The sequence below is a fragment of the Elephantulus edwardii genome, unplaced genomic scaffold (assembly GCF_000299155.1).
Source record: "Elephantulus edwardii isolate Elephantulus edwardi_28Jun2011 unplaced genomic scaffold, EleEdw1.0 scaffold00328, whole genome shotgun sequence".
Taxonomy (NCBI): domain Eukaryota; kingdom Metazoa; phylum Chordata; class Mammalia; order Macroscelidea; family Macroscelididae; genus Elephantulus; species Elephantulus edwardii.
The window spans coordinates 1,561,590-1,589,290 of NW_006400078.1; the positions used below are offsets into that span (position 1 = coordinate 1,561,590).

Here is a 27,701-nt window from a genome sequence, read left to right on the forward strand (position 1 = left end):
TGCTTAAATCTGAATCACCAGGACTCCTTGGGAAAGGCCTTGGCTTGCTCCCTGAAAATGGAGATGTGAGGGACTGTTATTGTGTACCGCGGAGTGAGTGATTCACAGCTGACCCTCCAGCGGGTTTTCAGAGGCACATGGGAGGAGATGGCCCATCTTTCTCCTTGGGAGCCGATGGTGGATTCAAACTGCAGACCTTTACACTGACAGCGTGATTCCTTACCATTAAGCCACCGGAGCTTCCTATTATGAGGGACTAGCATCCCCATTTTCAGGGTCAAACTGAGGTGCAGAGAGAGAATATGGCCCAGCCCCGGGAGGGAGGGGCACAAGGAGATGGCAGCCCTACTGGGTACCAGGCGGAGGGCTAGCCTGGGCTACAGAAGCGAGCCTAGTCTCTCAGCTCACACCTGGCAACGAGGTTGGAAAGGGGCAGCAGAGTCTGTGCGCGATGGGGATCATGCCTGGGGGGTGGAGGGGGCAATCTTGAAGGCTGCCGGGAGAGGGAGGACCAGTCCCTCCTGCCAGTAGTTGGTAAGGGCATTCCAGGGGGAGAGAGGAAGGTGACGGGAAGGCTGATGCAGGTGGGACTCGGGGCCAAGGGGTCTGGAATGTCTGGGGCTGGATCCTGAGCTGTGAGGACAGACGTTTGATCAGACTTGAGAGTGGACAGATTGCAGGGATGGTGTGGAGAAGGGATTGGGAGGTGTAGGAAGGAGAAGGGGGCCACCAGGTGCGCAGTGTGTGCGTGTGTGCTGAGGCATGTGGGCAGTGGGGAGCCGAAGGTGGCGATGACAGGGCTTCAGCTGTCAGCACAGATCCTCCCACCTCTTCTGGCCTCTGGATATTCTCTCTCTCATCCCCTTATCCTGATGGGGAAACTGATGCTCAGAGACGTGAAGCAGCTCCAGCCACGTATGTGAACTGTGGTAGCCCTGGGGCTGGAGCCTAGACCCCAGCTGTCCCAGCACGTCTCTTTATTTCAGAGTGGGTAGAGAATACCCTCTCTTTCTCCCATTTTATTTCCTTGAGGTCTCTAGAGTACCTGTTCTGACTGCAAACAGCTGAGAACTGGAGTAGGTGTGTGGGCAGGGGGTGACCGTGCACTCAAGAGGGGGCAACTTTGCCTGATATTTTGATCCGGCAGCTGGGTCTGGGGACATTGACTCATGTGAAGCTTCCATTGGTGGTCCCTCGCTCCTGTGGCCTGCAGGATGGTCCCCTGTCCCAGCTTGACCCCCAGTGCTCCCCACAGGACCCCTCTTTGGGGCTGGGGACTGTCACCAGCGGCTTGTGAGTGTGACCATGTGTTTTTTTTAGTTATTATTTGTGTGTGTGTGTACTGTCAAATCGGATCTGACTGGTACAGGAGGAGATTGTCCCTCCTTCTCCAGCAGGGCATCTGGTGTATTTGAACTGCGCACCTTTGGGATTGCGTGACCATGTGTCTTACAGCCACCGTGCACCACTCGCTTGGCCTTGTTTCTGAGAGACACTAGTGCCTTTCCATTTTACAGATGCAGAGACTGAGGCTCAAAGTGCTCACTGTGTTGGGTAAAAGGCAGAGCTGGGGGTCAAATTCTTTTCTCTTGGACTTTGAGTTTCAGAGTGATGTGGTCACTGCATTTTTAGAAGCCTCTTTGTGTCCAGTCACAGGGGGAAGCGTGGATTGGGGCAGTCGGGAGGTATGGGTTTCCGGTGACTTCCTGTCCCAGTATCAGGAGCCTCAGGACATCTGAGATGGTGCCAGGGCCCAGTCTCCACCTCTGCCTGAAGGAGAAGGGTGGCTCATTCCAGAAGGTTGAGAAGCAGTTACATAAATTAATAAATGATGGATCCCCACTGAATTATTGAGATTCCCTCATGGGCTCTGAGGGCTGGTCCAGTGAGCCAAGCTCTGGCACCGCGTGGAGAGTCTCTCTACCCCAAGGTCTTGTGTCAAGTTCAAACTCATCAGCCGGATCTGCCACTGCTTCCCTGGGTCTGGAAGGAGTGGGCCCTGACCCTCTTTCCTGGGTCTCGATGAATGTTTGTTGAATGAATACGTGAGAAAGGTGGGTGGACAGTGGGTAAGGTTTGATGAACCATCAGCCACTCCTGCCCAGTCTGCCCCCACTCTGCCTGTGCATGGGTGGGCGCAGAAGTCAGGGCCAGAAGGGGTTGAACCATTTAACAGATGTGGACACTGAGGCCCAGATAGCCGGCCTCTTGGACAACGTGCTTGTGAGAATGTTGACTGCTCTGGGCTCTAGAGTTCATGGCCTCCTTTGGCCTGGTGTCAGGAGAGGGACAGAGACTGAGCCTCGAGCACCTGCTGACCCCAGCCGGCTCCTGGTCCTTCTTGGCTTTCTCCCTCCTGTCACGATAGACACTAGTTAAAAAATCATGGATTAGGGTGTCAGGTGTGCCCGTTCTGCGCCCCATGCTCAGCACACCACTGTCCATCCCCCCCTGTCCTTGAGGCCTCCTGGCCCCAGCGCTCACCCCTGCGTGCCTGCCTGTGTCCCCGACTCGCTCTGCTCCCTGAGCAGTGAGCCGAGGCCGGAGCTTGTGGGGATGTATATGTTTTGAAATTAATGGGCCCATTAAATTGGCCAAGCATGGAAAGGGCTGGCTCTGCAGCCCTTGGCTTGCGCTGCTGGAATGTTCCACCAGTATCTTGGCAGAGGGCGGCAGAGCGGGCTCACGAGGGTGGCGGTGCCTGCCCATCTAATGGACGGGCCTTCGGCTTTGGAGATGAAGGATTTGGACACAACCCGTGAAAGCCAGGAACCCCGGTCTCAGGGTCCCTGTCCGCAGAAGCTGCTGTTTGTGGGTGTGTGGGGTTGAATTTGCTTGTACCTGTTTTTCTTGGATGGGCCCCCACATATACCCCAGACCTTCGGGCCTCCTGCCCTGACTGCACCCCAACTTTAGGGGCTTCAAGGCAGGCTGGTGACCACACGGGATCCAGCCCTTGCGTCCTCATGTCCACCCTGGCAGCAGCTCCGTCCGTTTGTGGAGTCCCAGCCTCACTAAGTATCAGCTGTGAGTCTTTGGGCAAATCACTTCACCTCACTGAGCCTCTGTTTTCCTTGCCTGTAAAATGGGGCTAAGAGTGTGAGTTTGAAAGACCATTTCTGTGGGCACTAGCACGTGTTAGTTGTGGACTAGGGTCGTTGCCCTACTGTCTCTCAGATGACTGGGGGTGGGGCACTCTACCCACCCCATGCCTGATGGGCAGGAGCTGGGACATGGCCCCTCTCTCAATACCTGCTTCACCCCATGATGGGACAGCTAGGAACCATCCATGGGCAGGACCCCTTCCTGAGCTGGGTGACTGAAGGGTGGGTCCCCTCCTAACGATCAGAGCCTTTTGGGGGCCTCCTGACCATGAGGTGCAAGGCAGGGGCTTCCCCATTTCTTCATGTCCTTTCTCTCGGTTGAGTTTCCACAGCCCTCCTCTAGGGTGTGTGGTCTGGGGTGTTCCCAGGACCAGGATGTCCCCAATACCTTCAGTGACTCTAGGTCAGAACCAAGTCCCCCCACGCCCTCTCTCTTCCTCTCACCATCTTTGCATGTTTCAAACTTCCTTTTAAAGGCTTATTTAAACAGATTTGACTTGGTTTTGGTGCTTCTGCCGGCCTCAGTGGCGGCCAGGTGGGTCATTGTCTGCCGCCCCTTCGGGGCTGTGGTGACCCCATTTCTGCCCCTGTCCCCACTGGCTCCATTTTTCACCATAGAGGAGTGCAGCTGTCCTGGGATGAGTTGGCCAGGCCTGTTGGGGGGGGGGTGTTGAGGCTGAGGGGCTCACAAGAAAACATTCCTTGTGTCTCTGGGCCTCAGTTTCCACATTTGTCTCCTTTATGGGGGGCTGGTTAAGAGGCAAGAACAGGTCCCCACTGTGATGCCCAGCCACCAGATGGGCTCAGTTAACAGAAACAACTTTGAAGCAAAGAGCCCTGGTGCCGTGGGGTTCGAGTGTATAAGAGGAAAACAGTTTGAATCCCCAGCTTCCCGGAGGGAGAAGAGTGAGGCGTTCTGATTCTGATCTTCTGCAAAGATGACGGCTTTGGAAGCCCGGCGGGGCACCTCTGCCTTGCCCCGCAGGCCACAGTGAGAATGAACGTGACAGCAGTGAGGTGGGTTTTTAGGGCGTGATTGACGGTTAAGCGGTAAGCTAGCTGGAAGATTGGTGGTTTGAATGCTCTCAGAGATGCCTGAGAGGACAGGCCTGGCTGGCTGCTTCTGAGAGGCCACGGCCTCGAACACGCCACGGAGCAGTTCAACTCTGCCCACAGGACCGTGAGTCAACCACACGGATGTGACCCCAACTATCAACAACAGCTCTTTGACCCCACTCTATCAGAATCCCTTCAGGGAGGGCCGGGGTGTCCATCGACCCCCCAGGTCCCCAACCTGGCTGCCAGGACTCTGAGGTGGATGCAGGGGGCTCAGCTGTGTGGGCCCCTCTTGAAGGCATCTGTTTTCAACCACATGGGGGTGTCAGGAGACGGGAACTGGTGGGAACTGGGAAGCTGAGAGCTTGGTGGGCTGCACTTTCCGGAGAGGACACCACTGGAGCAGAGCGCTGGACTGGGAGGAGTGGACATGGGAGGCAGTGGGCAGACGTGCGACATGGAGGTGGCAGTGGGTGGTTGAGGGTCGGGTTCATTAAAGCCCTGCCGGCAGCACCCCATTCCCAGCGGCAACAAGTGGCCCTCGTCCGGCGGTCCCCTCTGTGCTCGCCGCTGTGGCACCCTCCCATGGACACTGTAATTGCCATAAAAATAGGAGCTTAACTGTGCCGGTGCCTGCAAGCGGGAGGAGAGGCCGGCTGACAGCCATTCCCTGCCAGCGGGGCCCGAGTCTGTTTTATTATTGCCGCCTGGCTGTATTTCACGTACGGTTTAAACACCATCAAACGCCACATCCCTTTTGAAAAGCAAGAACTACCTTGCTGGGGATGTTAGGAGAAACAGGGACATTAAAATCTATGAAGCAAATGGCCCAGAATTGACATTTGTGACGGGAGTTTTGCTGCGTTGTTTTTCAGAGGAGCTGAATCCTTGCGGGCAGCTGCCGGGGAACTTTCTCCTTATGGATCCTGGGGTCGGGGTTTGTCAGGGAGAGGACTGAGCACCTCCACACACCTGTGAGTCCCAACACCCTGTCTTGGCCTCCCCTTCATAACAGGATGAGTGCATCTCATGGGGGCAGAGCCAGCTGCTGGGGTAAGACTTGGCAGGTTTCAGACAGAACAGGGCTGGTTCAAGTCCTGCCGTGGCCACGTTGGAGCTCTTGTGACCTTGACCAGGTTGTGCTTTCCCCCTCTGAGCTTTGGTTTCCTCATCTGTTAAACGCTCGGGAGAAGCTAGGAGGATGGAGGTGATCTCTGCAGACACCTGGCAAATCATCAGAATGCAATAAATGGTGATTGTTATCACTGAGGAAGTGCGTGATTAAGCGGAAGTCGCTTTTGGGGGAAAAATGTTTAATCCATCTGTTCCCAGAAAAAGAAGTACACTAATACTAGGAGCCATCACCCAGCCATCAACCACGTCAGAAGTGGGGACGCCGGTCCGGGTTAACTAATAAGAGCAGGCCCAAGTTCTCGGTCACACCGACACCTACCAGCCTCTTGCCTGGTTCCTGGGCCTCGCTCTCTGCACCTGCCACTTGATGAGGGGATGATATCTGACTACCTGGGGATGAGGCTTCATTCCTACTCTTAGTATTTGACACTCTTGGTGAATGCTTGGAAGTATGTGGCTCCCAGAACCCGGTCACTGGCCCAAATGATCCATCACAACCAGGCTAAGCAGATTTACTGTAAACAAACAACAACAACAACAAAGCAGCTTTGAGTCTCCTAGCAGCCATAGCAAAATGGGAAACCAGATTTTAAGTTCTGTGAACCCCGAGCTTGGGAAGCCGTTTACATTTAAGCTTAATGCCTGCTTCTCTCCACTCCCCCCTCTTTGCCCACCATTCTCCCTCTGTTGTCACCTGCTTTTTCTTTCTTCTCTACCCATCTGTCCCTTCCGCCTAACTGCTCTTCTCCTCACAGGGTTTTACCCCTGGCTCTGGAGGGGCAGCCCCCTCTGGCCTCTCATTTGTCCCCGTCGATCACTCTCGTCCTGGGCTCGTGTCCACAGGCCTGGCTGCTGGACCTTTTGCCTGGCTGGGGCCCACGGGGCCTGCTCCTCGCGCTTGCTCTCAGATAAGCTTGTGACTAATAAGGGCTGCCTCCAGGGGGCTGGCCAAATCTTTCCCTCCTTAATATTGGAGTTTAAAAATGTGTCACCATCGATTTAAAGAAAAGACTTGTTCCTGCTGAGAAAAGCGGCCTGGAGATTCGTCTCGCCTTAGGAATCACACAGCGGCTGCATAAATCCCGGCCGGCTCTTCATCTCGCCATGCAAATGTGCTCTGGCCCAGCCAGCTGAGAGTCTCCTCTGTGGGCGGCGTCCCTGCCCCACTGCGTCCCCTCAGAGATGCTCGGATCCCCCCTAGTTAGAAGGGGGCCCGCACATCTTCTCTTCCACTCTACAGTCAAACTGGAGGCTGAGCCCATGGCTAATTCTGTGACATGAAGTGTTTTAATCCCCAAAGAGATGGAGCTTGAGTCACTTCAGAGCAGGGGGTTCCTCAGAGCCTGCAGGGTGCCTCCACGGGTCCCCTCTCATGGGTCCCCTTCCCCAGCCATGGTCTGTATGCTGTTGGCTGCACTGAAGATCCACCTCATAAAGTGGGGGTCGGTTCCTGGATGCCTGTCTTCTGACCCTGCTTCTTCCCTGGCTGGTGGGACTGTTGGGGTCATCCAGTCCATCTCCCTGCCTTTGGGCCGCACAGCCCTCTGGCTGCAGGCCTGTTGTGCACCCTGGGCCCTTAGCCCTCACCCTGGCCCAGGTTCTAGCTGCAGACAGAGACCCCAGTCTTACCTGTCTTAGCCCAGAATCACCTTTGTCACCATGACCTGGGAGGTGGCGGTCGGTGTTCCCATTGTTCATATCAATTTGGGAAGCTGAGGTGCAGGGACCTTAAATGACCTGTCTAGGTGTGAGAAACTTGAATTCAGTCTCTTTGCTGTGTGTCCTGGCACTTTCTGCTGCTGCGCGCCACCCTTGGTGAACGAATGAACGAGTGAGAAGAGTGGCACGTGGTCACCTCTGGTGGTTGCAGGTGTGGGTCTTGTTCATGGATGTGACGTCTGATCACAATCAGGGTTTGGGGAGCTTGGTGGAGAGCAAACCAGGCCTCTGCAGGGACCCCCTTCTGCTTTGCCCACAGTTAAATCGCCTCCAAGTCCCAGGGGGCTGCTTTTGGGGCCGTATTGCCCATCCTCCCACGATGCCCACTGGGCCTGTCAGCATGGACAGTGTCCTGCTCTGGCCACATTAGGGTGATTGGGTGGCCCCAGAGCTGCGGCTGGAGGCTGCCCACTGGGGTCCCCAGTCTCATGCTCAGAGGATGCCCCAGCAGCTCAGGAAGTGGTGGTGAGGGGTGGCTGAGGGGCTGCAGTGCACTCTCCCCGGTTCTCAGGGGGACCTGGGGGGAGGTTAAGCAGCCGGTTAGCAGTCTCTCTGGCGGCCGAGGGCCCTGGGCACCTGTGCCGAGCTGCTGTTTACCACCTGGCGCGGGGAAGCCGGCGGACTGGCCAGCCACGCACCTCCAGCTGCAGAAACGGCCCCGCGAGGGCTCCCGGCAGCCATTACTTCTCCAAAGGAGGGGCTTTATTTTTCCTGTCTCCCTAAATGTTATTGCCTTTATAGGCCTTGGAAATCAGTTTTACGGCCTGCGTTGTTTGTCGGCTGAAACGCAGAAGCGCTGGAGGGAAATAAACAGTGGATGCTTCAGGCCCTGAAAGGTCGAATGGTTGCCGGCTAAGGGTCTGGGCTACACTTGTCATTGTCACATGCTGTCTACCCGGTCCCAACTCATAGCACCCCACACATCACAGAATGAAACCCGGCTGAGTCCTGCGCTATCCTACAATTGCTGTTGTGTCTGAAGCCGTGATTTAGTCCCTGTGTGAGTCTGTCTCGTTGAGGACCTTTCCCTTTAGGGATCATCATAGAAAGGGGGGAGAGGGGGCTGAGAAGGGGTCTCAGGATTCAGGCAGGCGGTCAGCCTGAGGCTTTGGGGCCTCTCCCTCTGTCCACTGGTTCCCGCTGGCCTGGCAAGGTGACAAGCATTCTGCCCTCCCCTGTGCCGCTTGGCTGGCAGCGTAAACCTTTCAGAATAAAGAAAAAAATCAGCTCTGTGGTTTTGCCAGCCGGATGCAGGCCTGGCCCGTGTTCACTCCTCCCAAAAATACTCCATCTTCCGGCAGCGCTGGCCTGTTGGGAGCTCTGTCGGGAGCAGGGACTAGGCAGAAGCATCCAGAAATCCATGCAAATCCCCCGCCCCCAGCCTGGAACTGAGGACCCCCGAGAAAGGTTCCAAAGACCCTTCCCCAGGAGAAGGCAGCCTCTCTTAATGTACAAAGAGCTCCCACAAATCAACCAGAAAAACAGGCAGGAGATGAGGACAGGCAGTTCCCGGTAGGAGGAAAACAAATGACCAGTAAACACGTGGAAAGATGCAGAACCTCGCTAGCAATCAGGAAAAGGCTGATTGAAAGAAGGCACTTTGTTCCTCAGGCCCCGCGGCCACCAGCGGCAGCGTCACCGTCACCCTGTGCAGGTGCGGGAACGGTGCGGGAGGTGGCCTGGCGCCAGCTCACCGCTGAGGCCCCAGGGCCTCCCGCACAAGCCGGCACGTCCACAGTGCCAGAAATGTTTGTTTTATGCCAGAAACCCCAAACAGCTCTCCTGCCTCTGCTCGCAGGACTCTGCAGTCAGCTGATGCTGCTGCCTCTGACAATCACCAACAGGTGTGGGGGGATCTGGCCCCTCGCCCCAGGGTCCCCACACGTGTGGCCCTGGCTGTGGTCTTACTGGGGCTGGCCTTTTGTGGGGCTGACGTCTCCTGTGCCTCTGGATCTCAGCTCCCTCTTCAGCCTTGCAGCCATTGCTGAGGTTGGGGGTGCGTGAGTCGAGTCCACCATGTAAGTTGGGAGGCCCCCAGAGCTGGCCAAAGGAGTAGCCACTGTGACACCCCTGAGGCCTGCATATGGGGAAAGTCTTGGAAACAGTGATCTCTGCTCTTGGGGTGTCCTAGTTCGTAGACTCCATGGTGTGGCCCTGTGCTCCCAGGCTCCACAGTGTGGTCCCAGTGACCCCCAGACCCTGTGGTGTGGCTCCGCCCTTCCTTGCTCCGTTTCCCTTCGCTTGCTCTCATTCCATCCAGCTAAATGATTTCCATTTTATGACCGCATTGCTCTCTCTGCTTCCTGGCCTTTGCAAGGACTCTTCCCCTGCCGGCAACACCCTTCCTTCTTTTTCCAGTGGGCTGAATGCTCAACCTCCAGGCTCTGGATTAGCTGTCATCTCCTCCAGGAACCTCCCCTGACCTGGGCTGGGCGTCCCTCCCGTGGGCTCCTTTGCTCAGCTGCTTATAAAGCTGCTTGTCCATCTCTCCGTCCTCCCATCTGTCTGCCCAACGACCCATCTGTCCATCTATCCTCCCATTCATTCACTCAGCTGCCTATCTGTACATCCATCCACCCATTCAACAGGTCCTTGTCAGAAGACTCTGAGATTCCAGACCTGGTGGTGTGGCTTTGAGGGACATGTGGACCCCTCATGAATAATGGCCTGACATTGGGCCAGGCGTCTGGAGGGTCAGGGAGGGCTTCCTGGAGGAAGGGACTTGGTCAGCAGCCCTGATATACAAGTACATGTTGGTCAGCAGAGGCACTGGGTGGAATGTTCTAGACAGAGCCCTTTGGCAGCCCACCCCAGGGGTGGCTCAGCTGGTGTCCTGGGACTCTGCTGAGGGGACGCTGTCACAGAGCCCGGAGCTGTGCCCAGCACCCTCCCCTCCCGAGCAGCCCTTATCTGCAGAGCCCAGCATGGCGTGGCCTTTGATGTCGAGCTGAGAGGGGGGCACAAGTCCCACTTCAAACGGCTGGCTGCTGTCTGGGGAATCTGGGTCTCCGAGTCCTTGAGTCACCCTCTTGCCTGCCAGCAGGAGAGCCCGGGCCTGGGGAGACGCCAGCTTGACGCTCAGTTTCTGGGGCCTCCAGAGCCTCCTCTGATCCCTTGTCCCCTGACCTCCTCCTCCTGAGGTCACAAGTAGACACCATGTGTCCACTCACTCATTCATTCATTCCAGGTGCAAACCTCCTTCCTTTACTCAGGATATGAAATAAATAACGGGGGTCACAGCACAGGTGCTCCGTGCTGATGGAGGATCAGTCAGGGAAGGCTTCCTGGAGGAAGCAGCACTGGGATGTGGGAGGGGAGATGCTCATAGGCACCTTCTCCCAGGGGCTCATGGATTCTCAGTCAGGCCCCTACCGTCGGGCTTTGTGGGGTCAGGACTGGGGATGGTGGGGGGGATTTGGGTAGAGCTGGCCGCAGTGCTGCCTCTGTCCCCGAGGCCTTGGCAAGCTCCTTGAGCCTGGCCTCGGTTTCCCCCCCGGCTGCGAGGATGAAACATGGTAACAGATGCCCAGTGCCTGGCACCGCCAGCCCACACTGCCTCGCTCTCACAGATGGGCGCCCCTTTAGGAAATCCCCCCCAATTATGAAGTTGTGGATCTGGACGGGCGCACGGGAAGGAGCACATTCATTAGCGGACCCAGGCGCACAGCCGCTGTGCCAAGCGTCTCTCGCGCCAGCTCCCAGGACCACGCGGCATCTTCCCGGTGACAGGTTCCATCTGCCAGCTCCTCGGAGCGGCTGGTGGAGGCTGCCACCGCCTGCTTGGGGACACGTTGGTCTCTGGCCCGCCCCTGGGCCCTCACCCCGCCGTGTGTAATCTCTGAGGGCGGAATCCAATCCATCCCGCCCCCTCCCCGCCAGGACTAATCCATTCGCCAGGGCCTCGTTCCAAGAGAAAGCTAATTAAAGAATTTCTGCTCTTGGCTCAGACAGGACTTTGAAGATTCCCCTTGGTCTTCTTGGAGTGTCTGAAAACAGGTGGAGACAGGGGGCTTTGGGAGGGTGTTGGTTAACCCCCTGGAGCCTCCGTAATAGGCTCACTCCCCCAAAGCCAGAAGCATCAAATGACTTTGATGGCCTTGCTGAAAAGGGTCCACTGGGACAGGGGTACCCCACCCTGTGCCCCCAGACCACACGCTCCCTGCCCCTGACTCTCTCGGTGTGCATGTTGGGATACGTCCCTACATCTTTCAGACTGGAGGAAGGTGAAGTCAGGGTGTCTGCCCTTCACCTCTACTTCTCTAGAGGGGTGAAAATCAAGAGTCCCCGCACCAGCAGCTCTGCGCCTCGCTGTGACGTGGAACAGTCCCTCTTTTGGGGGCTGCACAGAGTTGGCCCTCCCACCCACTCCCACCACTGGCATCTGTCCTTCCAATGGGCTTACTTACCTCTCAGCAGATACCTATTGTCCGTGGGGTTAAGGTCTTTGCCTGGTTCCTGCCGTGTCCCTGTCTGTGCGGGGCCTGGCTCAGTAGGTGCTCAATAAAGAACTTAGTGACTTGTGGCTCGGTGTTGGGACAGAGGGAGTTTGGGTCTGAGTTTGCGCTCCTGTGCCCGTCAGGAAGTATCTGAAGGGTGTTAGTGTCTCCTGGGGCCCCCTAGCACGGGAGGGGAGCTCAAACCTGCCGTAGCCCCGGTGTGAGTCTGTCTTCACTGTCACTTTGCTACTTATTCTGTCTCCTATCTGCATCACCCCCTTTCCATCTCCTGTAACTTGGGGAGCAGGGGAGCATTTGGATCCACAGTCCCGTGGGGACCCCTGTAAGCCTGCCCCCACAACACTGCATCATGGAAATAAAAATGATAAAAACCTGCCACCGAATTCTGGGTGGCAGTAAATTACTTAACACCTGAAACAGGTTGAAATGTAGCCACAGTGGCTTTTAATAAGCCCGTCTCCCAAGCAGCCGCTTCCGCGAGGAGAGGCCAGAGCTCTTTCCAGGCGTAATTTCATCGCGTCCCAAGCTTGGCAGCAGTGCAAATAAGATTTCACTTCCCTGTAAATCTGCACGGGTGGGGGGTGTGCCGGGATGCACCTCACTGTCAGCGGTGGTGGAGCCTGTTTATGCTGCCGCAGGAGAAGGACCCTCTGAGGGCCCCTCCCGAGCCCTGTGCGTGTGTGTGCGGGGACTGGTGGCAGCTGGCCGTGTAGAGCTGTGACAAGATGAAGTGTGGGGTGGGGGCCCCAGGAATGTACCCTTGAGGAGCACACTTTGATTTTGGTGCCTGAAAGCTGATGAGGGGACTCTATCCCGGCCCCCTGAGCCAGAATTTGGGGGCTGGGTGGACCGGCTTGAGAATTTGGGGGCTGGGTGGACCGGCTTGAACCCATGGTGAACAGCTTCTTCCTGGAGTTCTCAAGCCTCTGAGTGGGTGTAAACCACCAACGTTTCAGCTAAACCCTTAATTGCACCACCTTAGGTTCCTGGGACCCTCCCAAGCAGGTGACATGAAGCCATCACCGAGCTTAGGTAAAGGGTACGGGCTGGGGTGTTAGGCTCCCCCAGATTGGAGTCCTCTTTCCCAGGATGCTGGACACAACCAGGGGACTCTCCTGGGAGGTGGAAAAGGAGAAGGGAAGTTTCTGGAACTGGAGTGCTAGCAGCTTCAGGTATAGGATGGAAGCCACGGTGAAGTGAGGAGCCAGTTACTCGCCCTTCTGTCTGAACAGGAACATTTAGTGCTGAGTTTGATGAACTAGGAAGAGTTGGGGTTCCAGGAAGCACCTCCTAAAACTTCAGCATCCCTCCCCATCCACTTTAGTCCCGTCCTCCTGAAGCTGAGGTGTGGGCTGTTAAGACGACCCTCTGAGGCTGTTGAGAGCAGACCGTGGACCATGGGGTGGTCAGATGGTTTGGGGACAGGCCCCTTCTCTCTCTGCCCTTGACCTGGGGGTGCAGGACTGTTCTGCTGTGAGGCCCGTCTGTGGGAGAGAGACGTGTCTGGCCGCTTCTGTACAGATGGTTGTTGCATGCCTTCAAGGAACTGGATCTGACTCATAGCTGACCCTCCAACAGGTTTTCAGAGGCTGTAAATCACATGGGAGAAGATTGCCCATTTTTTCCCTATGGAGCAGCTGGAGGATTTGAACCATGTACCTTTGGGTTGGCAGCACAACTCCTTACCACTAAGTCACCAGAGTTCCCTTGTGTGGATGGCTGTTTTGCATTGTCAAGGCAGGACCGACCCATAGCAGACCCTCTAGTGGGTTTTCAGAGGCCGTAAATCACACTGGAGGAGACTGCCCATCTTTACCCCACGGAGCAGCTGGTGGATTCCAACCATGAACCTTCTGGAATCTCAGTGGTGAGGTTCTGCTCAGCCCGACGGGAGAGAGTTGCTTTGGTTTTTGACCTGCCAGCGGCTCCTCAGAAGTGTAACAATGCACACATTTTACAGAGGTAGAGACCAAGGCACAGAGAAAATGATGACATGATGACACAGCCCGTGGGTGGTGGCGCCTGGGTCCCTAACACCTTTCAGAATGACTCCAGGTGCACCACACAGGAGCCCTCCAAGGAGGAGTGGCCAGTGTGTAGTGCCCCTCCCCTGATGATCCCTTGTGGGCAGAACCCCTGCTGGAGGGCCAGAGGGTCACAGACGACTGCCCACCTTACAGAGATCAGGGGACAATGGGACTGGCTTGTGGTGCTGCCCTCGATGTGCTGAGGATTGTAACTTCTGCCCCCATGAGGTGAGGTGGGTGGGACCCCCCTGCCTCACTCCTCCGCCTCCCCCAGGTCTCCCTTCAGTGGATACAGGGCCGACCTAGGAGAGAGAAGTGGTGGTGGTGTGTCGGGGGATAAAGTTCTAACCACCTCTGGGCACTGGGGAGTGCATCCGCCTTCCTGGTACCTAACATTGGTCAATGGATCGATCCATCTATTGACTGGTGTTGATCGACTCCCTCCTTTGATAAAAGCTTTATGGATGCCTCCGTGTGCTCGCCAGCACCTTCTGGGAATTGGAAGATGAGGGAGATGGGATCAGCCTGGCCAATCTGTCCCCCACAAGGTAAAACTGTGGGCCTGAGAAACACCAGTAGAGATGGGGGGGGAGGGAGATGGAGAGGGTTTCTGGGTGGTGGTGTCTGAGCATCTGGGTAGAGACAACACCACAGCACAGACCTGGGCATAAGAATGCTGTCCAGGGACTCTAGGGGGGTGGCCAATAGCTTGTGATGCAGGAGACACTGGACATGAAGCTGGAGCCCAGGCTAGAGGGACAGCAGGGGGGCAGATACTCTGTTCATGGAGAAGAGGAGCCTTCCAGAATGAGGTATAGAATTGGACGTGTCTCTCTCAGAGCTTCTGATGTATCAGGTCCCTTCCTGGAGCCTCAAGGCCTCCTCTCCTCAGCTGCCAAGCCCGGAGATGCACTCCCAAGGGGACCTCCCCTCCCAGAACAGGACAGACCCCCACCTCACCTGTGGTTCAGTCTCCAAGACGGAGGAGTAACACTGTCTCCCAGGAGCACCTAGGCCAAGTCTCTGCTGACTGACTGGCTAACAGTGTTCTAGAAAGATCTCCCCACAGCCCAGGTGGGACAAAGGGGGCAGGCCTCCTGACAACATCCTGTGTGCTAGGCCCTGAGAACAAGTCAGAACTGGCCTTTTCTAGAAGGTCACTGTGTCCTGCTCCCTTGGGAATTTCCCGAGCCTTTGGAAGTCCTGTCTTGTTGACCTCTGCCCTCTAACAGGACGAGGGGTGAGGACTGAGGAGACTTGGAGGTGAGGGTGACTCTGGAACTCAAGAATCTGTGTCACTCCAGTGAAGACCCGCCCGCCACCAAAGCACAGCGAGAAAGAACTTTCTGGGGAATCTGAAGAGAAGCTCATTAACTGAGAGGCAGACACGAAATCAGATCTAAGGCAGGAATCAAGAGTCCTGTGTTAAATTTAGCAGAAACGACTATTGTTCTCACAGAAAATACTCTCCCTTCTCTTAGGGTGTGAGAAGTGCTGGGGGGGCTGTGGGCAGGCCTGAGGGATGAGGGGCGTCTTGGGGGGGCATCCAAGGCCGAGTGTCACTGCCAGTGGGGGAATCAACCAGGCGTCTTATCTGGGCGTCCACATGGCTGCCGGAGCGTCTTAGGGGATAATCCACAGTGCCTATTAATAAGTCTCTGAGAGGAGCCGGCGGTCCTGGGCCTGCCTTGAGTGGCTGCTTTCAAACCCCTCTGATGCTGCCAAGCCTCCGAAGCCTTCCCACCACCAAATCACCCTGAGAACCTGATGAACCCAGAGCCTCCACCCCTACGCCGGTGGACCTGACCACAGGGCTGACCCCCAAGGGGTGAGGGGCGGAGCAGGAGCGGTCACCAGAGTCAGCAGCCAAGAGCGCCGTAAAAGTTAAATCTTTCTATTTATTTCAAGAAAGGACAAGGAAAAGTGGACTTGGACATTTTATATGAAAACAGACAAACAAAAAAATAAGACCAAGTAGTTAATCACATTCATCTCAACGTTGAAATTTCAAGGCACCTACAAGGAGGAGGCCAAAGGGCTGTTTGGAGTGCACTTTGGTTTGTGGTGGTGGTAGTGGTGGTAGTGGTGGTGTGAGTGTGTGAGAGTGTGTGTGTGTGTGTGTGTGTGTGTGTGTCTTGGTCTGCAGAAACCATCTGGTGTGGCGAGGTGAGACGTGAAGCCGGCAGGCCCCAGACCTGGCCAGAGTCGGAGAAGCCAGGCCTGTTCACTGCTGGGTCCCCGACGGCCACAGGCAGAGGGGGTAGCGGTCCTATCACTCGGACCTCTGTGACTGCCTTACCCTTTAGAGAAAGAAAGCCAACAAGGAGTTCGAGGCAGAGGCTTCAGGGAGTAGGATCTGCAGGGGAGTGTGGAGGGCAGGCGGGGCTCAGGGAAGTTGGGGGGGGGGCGGTGCCAGGGCTGAGGCCCTTCTGACAGCAGCAGAGACTGGGTCCCAGGCTCTGAAGAGGCCAGGCCAGTACCCTTCCTGTGACACTGGCTGTATGTAGCAGAGAGACACTCAGACCTTCTCCTCCTCTTCAGACCACCTGGGATGGGATTAACAGCCTTACCCAAATGCTGCACAGGATCAAAGCAGTTGCATGATGCTTCTTAACATCAGGAAGGGGAATTGCTTTTACAACAGCCAGTGCTTATGCGTGGGGCTTCGCTTAGCCTACTCTGCCTCTTGTCTCTGTTCCCACCGCCTGGTGACATTCATAATTGGCCAGTGGCTGTGCCATCTCTGACTACAAACCCACAGCCCTCCACAACCTCCACGCCCCCTCACTCCCCAGTCCTCTCTCCTCTCGCTCAGGTGATAAAGCTCAAATGCTAGGCCACATGGCCGCCCCTCCTGGATTAGAGCATCTCCTTGTGAGCTGGAAGGGAACAGACCCTGGTTCAAATGACCACTCCTTGCCTCCAGGGGAGGGTGGGCTCTCAGCGGGGATTGGCTTGCTGCTCGGTGGTTGTGCCAGGTGGGTACATCAAAGGCTCATTGTAAGCTCTGGGGTGTGTATCTTTCTCTTCTGTGCCTAGAAACAGTGGAAAGCAGAACTAGGAAGGTGGGTGGTCCCTGGATGTCCCATGTGTCCCTACCCCGAGGGGCAGGAGTCATTCTGGGAGGTGAGGCGTGGTGCCCATTGTGGCTCTGATTGTCGGTTCACGTTGTGCACATCCTCCACCTTGAGGATAAACCTTGGTCACTTCCTCTTGACCAGTGGCCACTGGGGACGGTGGATGTCTCCTGGGTCTTCTGTCTCCTTGGTGTGTCCTTCTCCAGTGCTGTCAACCTTTCTCTGTCCTCCTGGTCACCACCCGGGGTGAGATGCAGGGAGGGAAACCGAGGTTCTCAGACTGCTGGCCCGGAGTGGCTGGACTTCCAGATCAGAGGGAGGCGGTCCACAAGCAGGGCACTGGAGAGGAGGTGTGGACATGAGCCTCGATGTGCCGGGCCTCTGTGGCTGGTGCCGGGTGGAGGACTTTTGGCGCTGACCTGGGTGGGCAGACGGCAGGACAAGGGGCCTAGAGGAGGAGGGCAGCCCCGCTCAGCTGCTGGTGAAGGGACTCTTCACACACAAGTGTGCAGGATGCTGTGCTGGACCTCAGGGAACCCCAGGACTGTCCCATGAGCTGGGCCTCAGGGAACTGGGGGCTGGGCGGGTGTGGAGGGCTGCACAGGGGAGCCGTCTGTCTTGGTGCTGGGAGAGGCTTCTGTGTGTGTGAACAGCCTGCCAGGCTGCCCTGTCACTGTAGTGGCCACACATGCCACAGGAGCTGGTGACCCCCACTCTCTGGGTGGTGGTGCAGTAACGGGTGAGAACACAGCATTCAGTACGAGGTCTCTGAGAACCCCCTCCACTCCCAGATCAAAGACCTGCACTCTCCGTGGGAGCTGCAGAAAGAGGTAAGGCCACTCACTGGGGCACAGGGTCCCTGGACCACCTGTAGATCTCATTCTACCATGAGCTGTGGGCTCGTGCTGTGGCCCCAGCACCACAGAATTTCTAGAACCCGAAAACAGCACATCAGAAAAATAAGGGGTGGGGAGCAGAAGGAGGAGGGATAAAGAGCAGAGGGAATCTGCGTGAGGCTTTTTAGAGAAGCTAATGTGGGTATTTCGGGCAACTGCTTGGAACATTTCAAAAGAAATGGTAAACGCTTAAAGGGCGCCGCAAGAACTGCCCCAGGCTGCCGGCAGCCAAGCCGCTGGCTGGAGCACAGTGAGATGGGTGGGGAGAGCGTGGAGCTGGAAAAAAACAGCCCCTGTGGGAAGCAGAACCCCAGAGGTGGCAGGCCTGCCACAGGTGATGGACTCCCTACCTGCTTCTCGGGGCTCCTGTCTGCACTTCCTCTCCCGGGCCCTTCCAGACACGGAGGATGGGATTCTGCAGCGTCTTTGGTGACGTCAGCAGCTCTCTGATGGGGCCGAGTGGCCCTGACTCGGGATTTTTCAGGGGACTCTGGTTACCTGGAGCTTCAGAGTCTCCATCTCTGCTTCTGCCCAGGACCGGGGTGGGTGGATGACAGAGAAGAACGGAAACCGAGGTCTTCTCGCCCAACATCATTGACTTAGAACACCTGCCACATTGCCGTCATGTCCTTGAATGCTCCCAGGGACGGGGAGCTCACTGCCTGATCACTTTGCTGGGTCTGCATTTCTCTTCCTAGATCTCAGTTTGTCCTTTATACTTGGCCCCTACTTGCCTGTTACCAGTCCCAGGGAGTGGGACAGAGACAGACCCGCCCTGGAGTAGAAAGGAAGAATTCCTCCATCTAAGTGACTTAGAATCCCTCATTCTGAGGAGCCCTGGGGAAAAGTCACTTTTTTTTTAAAAGTCACTTTTCACTCCCAAAGACAGATGGACTCTGGAAGGCTGGGGCAGAGTGGGAGCCCAAAGCACCTCCTGTCGAGTCAATTCCAATCCGTGGTGGTGGTGATTATGCACCACAGTCAAAACTGACTCACAGATGACCATCCAGTGGGTGTTCAGAGGCACCTGACTGCATGGGAGGAGACTTCCCAGGCTTCTCCTGCAGAGCAGCTGGTGGATCCAAACAATGTGCCTTTGGGATTGCAGAGTAGCTTCTCGACACTGGGCCACCTGAGCTCCCTCCAATTTGTGGTTACTGCATGTATATCAGCATAGAACAGAACTTCGTGGGGTTTTCAAAGCTGTTACTGGCCAGGCCTTTCTTCCATGGTGCCTGTCAGTGGGTTTGAACTCCCAGCCTTCAAGTTGAGTGCTGAGCTATTTCCATTACCCAGGATTCCTAATGGGGAGCCCAGGCCTGTGTTAAAGCCAACAGTGTTTGCCCTCCAGTCACCTAGCTCCCAGGAGCTGCGTGAGGGCAGCCTCCGAGCCAAACCCCAGAAAATCCCTGCTTTGTGAGGGGCGCCACTCGGGACAGGTTCATAAAACACGAAAAATCCCCCTTTCCTTTCACCTCCAAGGAGTTTAATCTCTCCTAATCAATTTAGCAGACTCGCTTGGTTGTAATCGGTAATGATTTGCATTTTTGAGCCTTTTTTATCCCTCTTTAAGGAAAGACACGACCTCCTCTCCTCGCTCTGGAAGGCCAGCGCAGGAGGAGTGGCGGCCGTGGCTTGCTCGTTATTGCTCACCCTGGCTCTGGGCCAGCGCCTGTCATCTGCTCTGCAAGGCCAGGACAGGGGTACACGGGTCACCCCACAGCTGCCCCTGCTTCATTCTGATCTGGGGACACTTCCTCCCGGCGGGTCCCTCCCAAGGTGCTTTCTTGACTCCGTCTGATGCATCCAGTCTTCCTTGTATCTTTCGTAATTGCGGGGCTCAGAGGTGTCCTCCTCCATGGCGTGTTCAGTGGAGTGGGCTGGCTCTGGAACTTCAGCTGCTGCTTGGTGGTGGCGAGGGCTGTCCTGAGTGTCTTCAGACTTCTCTCTCCTGGCCTGTCCTGGTCCCTCGGCAGCACAGCTCGGGGAGGGGGCTGTGAGAAGTGGTCCTGTCTGTCTCCTTCTCCAGGCCTCCTTACCTGGCTCATCCCCTGCTGTGGGCCGCTTGACTTGAACCAATTAGAACCTTCCAGAATCTTCAGGAGTATGTGTGGAGGGGGGTCTCTCTGCTCAGCCCCTGGTGCACCCACCTTTCCAGCTTCTTTGCTGCCTCCAGAGTTTACAGAAGGGGAATCAGAGGCTGTGGATTCCTCTCAGGAATCATCATCCCTGACCAACTTGAGCTCCGCCTCAGTTTCCCTTTCCTGGGGGCAGGAGGAAATGGCCCTGCGCCTATGCCTAGTGTCTCTGGAGGGGTGGGCCAGGCCAAGTTCCTCGCCACCTCCCCAGCCACAGTCCCCCAGCGCGGGAAGGGGCCCAGCCCGGCCTCCGGCCCTGGCTGGGGCGGCTGCGGTGTTACCATGGAGGTGGTCCAGGAAATGGAGCCAGCAGTGAAGAGGGAGATAGGGAGGGAGGCTGCGGGAAGTGGAAGGAAAGAGGGAAGAAAGGGAGCTTTTGATGCACATCATGTCTGCGGAATTGAGTATGACTAATTAATAGATTTTATTCTTAGTAATCTCTTAAGCATTCCATACGTTGGGCCCCACGCCTGAGCAGAGCTTACAAGAGGCCTCATTCGCAAAATGCAAATGACACGCCGGCCTGCTGCCTCCTCTCCTGCCTTTTTTTTTCTTTTTTTTCGGGGAAATTTAAAGGAAAATTGCCATGTAATAGAAAAGAGACTCCAATCACTACATCTAATTACCACGAAGGGTAAGCCACTTAACCAAAGAAGTGTCGTGGGCATTGTCCCCCCCCCCCCAACTTTAAACCGGCCTTAAATGCCACAAGATAGACTCACCAGGCTGGCTTCTGGCTGGGCGTGGACTTGCTGGCCCAGAGACACTGTCAGGACCCTGGGGGTGGATTTAGCGCCTTAGGCCCCACAAAGCATCTCTAGTCAGGGCAGCCGGCACCCAGAATGTTTTCCTCTCCAGTCTGGTTCTTGCTCATCTCAGAGAAGTTGGACCAGGAGGTGATCAGAGTGGACCTGGTTCTGGGTCCCTCCCTGGTTGGGGCACCTGTGACTTAACCAGCCATGGGGCTCACGCTCAGAAAGGACACTTAGAAGGTGTTGGGATGTAAAGGGGCAGAAAAGAGAAAGTCTGTTTGAGGAGTAGTTTCCTTGGTCTCTGGGTGGGTGGAGTGTCATTTGAAGTCTCAGGGTCCTGGCTAGGGGGGACCATCTGCCATCATCAGGGCAGGTCCTGGGAGCTGTGGCCCCTGGAAGACGGAGTGAGTCAGCTTGAACCCCATTAGTGCAAAGCTAGAGAGGGGGATGGTGAGTGCCCCAGGTCCCAGCCCTCCTGGGGTAGGTGCAGGACCCCTGTGGGCCTGGCATGCTCTGTGCCATGGTATGGGGGGGGCGCTTATCATGCGAGCCTGAGTATGGAGAGTTTGGGGGACACAGTGATGCTCAACCATGTCCTCTCTCCAGCACCAGTCCTGGCTGCCTTCCCTGTCCCCCCAGTCCCCAGCTATCTGCTACCTACTGACTTTACCTCTTGGCTGGGATGGAAAAGGAGACGGGGGGTGTCTAGAGGGAAGTCAGGCAGGGGCCAGGCATGTTGGCAGCACCATGTTACACATGTCACGACTTGGGAGGTCATCTTTCCAGAACGAAGGTGAGAGTGGGCTCTAAGGACGGGGATCTTGGACTTTCTTTGACCATCATCTCTCCTCCCAGAGTCCTCTGAGGGGCCAGGAATTGGCCTCGTCTGGGGTGCTTCGTCCAAGAGTGGGTTCCTGCAGCGAAGGCCTGGGGACCACTCTCCCCTGACCTGGTTTGCCTGAGAACGTAGTCAGGTGGACATAGGACAGGTGTGGCTGGAAGGAGAGGGCTGATGACGGGGTCTCCTGTCTGGTCTGGGGAGCAGTGGTGGCTGGCCCTACCCCTCCTTCCCATGCAGCCTCTTCACAAAGCACCCGCTGCCTCTTTTCATGTCGGGGAGGCGGTGGCCCTCGGACACGGCCGCAGCCCTGGAACCGCTGTGCAGCCACCGTGCCTGCCTTTGCCTTTTGTGAGAGTGGTAAGGCCTTTTGAAAACGCCCCACCAGGAGCCGACCCTTCTCATCTTCCTGCCCTCGGCACGCCGTCTCGCTCTTCTTTGACACGGCGTGTGCCTGGTGCAGGACAAGTGGCACGTTGACAGATGGTGACCTGTGTCCCCTGAGCGGCAGCATGCAGGAAGTATCAGACCCCCGGGCACCTCGCCTCTCTTCTTTCCAGCTCCGCTGTCATTATTTCATCATCGTTTTAATCTTACGGCTCGTCAGACTGTACTGTCAGTTGATAAATGGTGGCAACATTTATTCCAGGGGGAGGAAATAAAATCTTAACTCCTTTGAAGGTCTCGGTCACTATTCTTTCTGAGGCAGCTGTTTTCAGGAAGATGCCACTTCGAATCCTCTGTCTCTCTGACAGCACAGTCCCAGGGGAGTGGGCTCGGCTGAGTTTTCTGTGTTTTCTGGGGAGGCATCTGCTGGGGCTTTGCCACCAATGTTCCTGTCTTTTCCTGGGATTTGTTTGAGCATCCATGGAAACCATTAGGTCTCATCAACCGGTAGGAAAAACCAGTTCCTGCACCAATTACCTGCCCCAGTAGGAAAAACCAGTCCCTGCACCAATTACCTGTCCCGGGAGGAAGCACAGAACACACAGACGTGCTCAGAAATTAGCTTCTGAGGGGACTGCATCTGTGGGTGGGGAGAAGAGGGGAACAGTGGCAGCCACAGAAAGCTTTTCTTTGTACCACCAAGGAAAATGGCCCAGCTCTGGCCAACCTAAAATAGAACAGAACCAAGAATGTCCTTTGCCCAGCTCCCCCATAAACCTTCTGCCCAGATAGACACGCCTCAGCCTCAGGGAATAGCAATACCCTCTCCCAACACAACATGCCCCACTCCCAACACCATTCTAATTATGCAATTATTTCTAGGAGACAGCCACATTTTTGTGATTCTATTGTCTCAGGAAATGGCAAGGAAGGACCCAAGATGTACCATAAGGGCTGTACACTCTCTCTACTCTTCTGCATTTAGATATAGGACACAGAGACGGGGCGGCAGGTGGAGAGAGGTATGCCTCTGGGCTGCTGGGAAAGCAACAGCCCATCGGGGCTTCTGTGGTGTGTGGTGTGTGGAACTCAAGAGAGTTTTCAGTATGGAAAATAAAAAAAAATAAGTTGTTTTTAACTGACTACATAATTGTTCTGAGAATGCAGTGAAAGACGCGCTATTTTCTGCAAATCTGTAAGGGAAATGGCATGGAAGGAACGGAGAGAAAGATTTCAGGACAATATCTCCATAGCAAAGATCTTTTCTTCCTCCTTGCCTTTGTGAGCAGGCTGAAAACCTTCCGTCAGGAGCCGCCGGCGGCGAGGCAGCCGCGTGGGGGCCTTTCTCTGACGGCTCTTTTGTGCCAGCCCCAAACGCCGACATTTTACAGGTAGTATCCTTCCAGTTCAGGGAAAAAAATAATATAATATATATATATATATAAACCCAGCCCAACTCTTCCTTCCTACCATTTTATTTCCAGTCCTTCTCTCCTCGTCTGGCATCATTCCATATAAATTATGTCTTCAACAATGTCCAATCTCCCTCTTGGCTTCTAGTCTTTTGTTTTTGTAAAAAAAATTTTTCCCCCTTTGTGGTTTTCTGTAAAATCATCAACCCTCCCCAAACGTGGCTTTCAGCTGGGAAAGTCCTGCGGGGAGTTTCTTCGCCTCCTGGCTTTCTCGGCCAGCGGCCGGTGGGGCCAGGCTGCCAGGCCAGGGGTGGGCGCCAGGCACCGGGGTGTGGCCTGGATGGGGCGGGCATCAGGTGTAGGAATAGTCTCCATCGGGGATGCCCGCGTCCCGGTAGCCCCTGGTGGTGCCGTAGCCGATGGTGTGCGTGCCCCTGCAGAGGCTGTTGCCGTTGGAGGGGAAGATGGTGTGGACCACGTATTCTTCTTTGGCATGGTACGGGTTGATGGGCAGCATCTGCAGCCCGGGGCCGCGAATCTCCAGGATGGAGTTATCCTTCTTGGTCCCTGACTCCATATAGTCGTCCTTTTTCCGGCTGCTCCGGTTGTAGGCTCTTTCCCGGCTTAGCAGCTCGCCGGTCCTGTGCACATACCAACAGATGGCCCCCAGGACGAGGAAGAGGAAGACGAGGGCCACGGCGCCGCCGATGATGCCCGCCAGGGGCAGGCCCGCCATGGGGTCCATGTTGTGCTCCTGGTTGAACGTGGTGGTGGGGCCGTAGCTGTCGGCCGTCTCGGCCTTGGCGCACACGGGCGTCTCATCGGCCATGTAGGTGTTGCTGGTCTCCATGGTGACCATGCAGATGATATAGGTGGACTTGGGCTCCAGGGCCGTCAGCAGGTACTCCGTCTTGTCCCCCTGCACCAGGGTCTCTGTGATGGAGCCCACGGCCGGGCTGTGGCCCAGGCGGAGCCAGCTGAGCCGGAAGGAGGAGGCGGGCAGCGTGGCCTTCCAGGTGATGCGGATGGAGTCGGCGGTCAGCGGCTTCACGTGGATGACCAGGGCCTTGGCGCCGTCACCGGTGGCCATGGGGTAGTCGAGGCTGGAGTCGGGGAGGCGCAGGCCCGGCCGCTTGGCCTTGAGGGTGAACAGCGAGCCCTGGGGCGTGGTGGCCGAGGCGTGGTTGCTGGCCGTGGTGCGGGCCGCGGGGTTGGTGGCCGCGCCACCCTGCACCCCGGTCTCGAAGCACTCGTCCATCTCGCTGGTGATGTCCTTGATGGCCATGCCACGCACCTTCTCAGGGCCCTGGCACATGAGGCCGCGCACGTTGACCACGGCCGCCCGCGCCTTCACCCAGTCGCGGAGCCACATGAGGCTGCAGCCGCAGAACCAGGGGTTGTTCCTGAGCAGCAGCTGCGCCAGGTTCTCCAGGTCGTCGAAGAGGCCCCTGGGCAGCGTGGTGAGGTTGTTGTTGGACAGGTCCAGCCGCTCCAGCTCCCGCATCCTGGCCAGCGTGTTGGCGGGGATGTGGCTGATGGCGTTGTCCTGCAGGTAGAGCTTCTGCAGGTGGGCGCTGGGCAGGTTGAGGGGCGGCGCGGCCAGCGAGTTGCGCACCAGCGAGAGCTCGGTGAGGTTCTGCAGGCGGCTGAAGGTGTCGTCGGCAATGCGCTGGTTGGCCAGCAGGTTGCCGTCCAGGACCAGGCGCCGCAGGCTGTGCAGGCCCTTGAAGGCGTGCAGCGGGATGGTGGAGATGCGGTTGTCGTCCAGCCGCAGCTCCTCCAGCGTGTGCGGCAGCCCCGACGGGATGCTGCTCAGGTGGTTGCGGCTGAGGAAGAGCAGCTTGAGCTGGCGGCTGTCGGCGAAGGCGTCCTCCTCGATGCTGACGGTGGACACGGAGTTGTCGTCCAGGTGCAGCTTCTCCAGCAGCGGGATGCGGGCCAGCGAGTCCCGGGCGATGGTGCGCACGTTGTTGTCCTGCAGGTGCAGCTCGCGCAAGGAGCGCGGCAGGTTCACGGGGAACTCGTCCAGGTCGTTCTCGTACAGGTAGATGACCTGCACGTTGACCTTGGTCTTGAGGTCCTGGGGGATGCCGGCGTTGTTGATCTGGTTGTTCTGCAGGTACAGGGTGGTGGCGTCGTCGGGGATGTCGGCGGGGATGGAGGTCAGGCCCCGGTCGTTGCAGTAGATGAAGCCGTTGTCACAGCGGCACACGGAGGGGCACGTGGTGCTGTCGATGACCTCGGTCAGGAAGGCGATGAGGCCATAGCAGAGGAACAGCCAGTCCCGCAGGTCCATGGTGGCCGTGGTGATCACGACGGTGGCCGTGACGGTGGCGGCGGGCGAGGTGGTGGCGGTGGTGGCGGGGTGTGCCACCACCATGGTGGACGGCTGGGGGGGCCCGGTTCCCCCTCACCTGAGGCCTCCACACCTGCAAGGGCATGAGACACATGAGAGGGACATGGTGACAGGACATGCTCCTCCACCTCACGGGGGCCACTCATCTAACTGCCACCAGGAGGTCACCTGGTCCCTGCAGGGCAGGGGTCACAGCACAAGGCCCTTGAGCATCAGACCTTTTCGTTTAAGAGTCAGGTAACTGCTCTGGCTGGTGCGGAGTCTTTTTTTTTTAAATTGTCTTTTGTGTGTACCGTCAAATCGGATCTGACTGGTACAGGAGGAGATTGTTCCTCCTTCTCCAGCAGAGCATCTGGTGGATTCAAACCATGCACCTCTGGGATTGCAGTGCAGCTTCTTGCCACTAGGCCACCAGAGCTCCATTGTGAAGTCTTTTCAAGGGCAGAGACTTTGCCTGGTATGCAGCGTGAGCGCCTCGGGAGAGGTTAGCACAGCGAATGTTGGTTTCTTCTTTCAAGATTTCCCACTAAGTGCCTCTTTATAGCGGTAACTTAATGGTAAGGAATTGTGCTGCCAACCCAAAGGCCCATGATTCAAATTCACCAGCTGCTCTGCAGGAGAAAGATGGACAGTTTGCTCCTCTGCGACTTACTGCCCCTGAAAACCCACGGAGGGTCAGGTATGGGCTGGTTCTGAATGGATGGCACACAACAATACTGGAGACAGTGGGGGATTAGTGATGGAATTCTCCCTTCCAAGAAGATGTAGGTTCGACTCTCAGCCAATGCACCTCAAATGTAGTTCCCCTCAAGTCTGTCCCTGGAGGCTTACGTGTTGCTGATACTGAACGACATTCAGCAAAGTATCCAGATTAAGGTGGACTAGGAAGAAAGGCTTTGAAATCTACTTCCAAGCTCTACTGGCCACACAGTCCTGTAGACAGCTGACCACAGGGATGGTGCGGGACAGGGCAGTGTGTCAGTGCCCTGCGCTTGGGGTTGCTGAGACGGGGGCAGGGATAACCAGGCAGCAGCTGACAACACAGTCTGTGCTGGGCACGCTGGTCAGTGTGCGTGGAGTGGGCCGAGCCATGAGCTCCCGGAGTGGGGCCACACTGCGCGCCGCCTCTGGAGACACCCCAGCATCGCCTCCAGCGAGTAGCAGAGTACGGCGCTGCATCGTCTGCTGTTAAAACAATCTGTCCTGTTTGTCGCTCGTCCGCTCCAGAGAGAAGAGAATTGGGTGTCAACAGAATCGTCTGCGCGTGTGTTTACAGAACTCTCCTCTTTCTTAGGTGCCCTTCCTGGTCTGTGTTCTGTTTGGTGGGGGAATATTCCACACCCTCCTCCCTCTCCAAATCATGAAACTTGAGCCTAGTTGCAAAAAAGTGTATATGTGTTTATATATGTGTTTATATATGTGTTTATATATGTGTGTGTGTGTGTGTGTGTGTGTGTGTGTGTGTGTGTGTGTGTTCCTTGCACTTAGAGAAATGGAAGGAGTAAAAGGAGGAGGGTGTCCACGCTCTAAGGGAATTGTCTGCAAGGTGTAATTTCAGTTTTCACAAATGAAAAAATTGCAAAGTAGATTTTTTCATATTATTTTACCATTCATAATGGTAAAAAAAATCAATTAAAGAGAAATTAGCTTTCAACCTCAGTGGACAAGCGTCATTATGTAGCCAGCAAAGGTCTGCTGGGTGACTCTGGCTTCATAGGGCATTCAATGACAAGAACTCATGGCCTTCTGATGTCTGAGCTGAGACCCCAGTGTGGTGGGGCGGGGCAGAACTGCTGGTGAGGACCTCACACCTATGTCCCAGCCTCAGCAACCGACCACCTCCATTTCTAGATCATGGCAAACCCTTCTCTCTGCTCTGTTCCTCCCTCTGTCCCTGGACTGCTCTTGTCCATGAGGCAAACTGCTCTTCAATCCTGAGACCCAGCTCAAATATCTCCTCCTTTGCTCAGTAGAGGTCGATGTTGCACATGGAGCTTGTCTCATCCATCTGTTCAGTCCATCCATCCATCCATCCATCCATCCATCCATCCATCCGTCATTCCGTCCATCCGTCCATCCATACACCCATTCATCCCTCATCCATTCCCTTAATTATCTATTTACCAATCCATCATCATTCTTTTTCCACCTACTCACCCTTCTTTCCTTTCACCATTCCATCCATTTCTTCATCCATCCATCCACCCATCCATCATCCATCCATCCCTCCATCCATCCACCCATCCATCATCCATCCATCCATCCATCCATCCCTCCATCCATCCACCCATCCATCATCCACCCATCCATCCATCCACCCATCCATCCATCCATCCATCCATCCATCC

At 56.1% G+C, this 27,701-nt stretch overlaps 2 protein-coding genes across 2 annotated transcripts in view; one reads left to right on the forward strand and one right to left on the reverse strand.

Annotated features, from left to right (window-relative positions):
- MACROD1 (MACRO domain containing 1) overlaps nucleotides 1-27,701 on the forward strand; it is a 168,155-nt gene that overhangs the window by 20,606 nt on the left and 119,848 nt on the right. The window lies entirely within an intron of this gene.
- On the reverse strand, nucleotides 23,347-25,422 carry FLRT1 (fibronectin leucine rich transmembrane protein 1). Its single transcript, XM_006901505.1, has one exon. It carries the CDS (start codon nucleotides 25,375-25,377, stop codon nucleotides 23,350-23,352), a length of 2,028 nt encoding a protein of 675 aa, XP_006901567.1. The 5' UTR covers nucleotides 25,378-25,422; the 3' UTR covers nucleotides 23,347-23,349.

What these genes read in the sequence shown, in the direction of transcription:
- FLRT1 (XM_006901505.1), bottom strand. Translation starts at nt 25,377, where the DNA reads ATGGTGGTGGCACACCCCGCCACCACCGCCACCACCTCGCCCGCCGCC.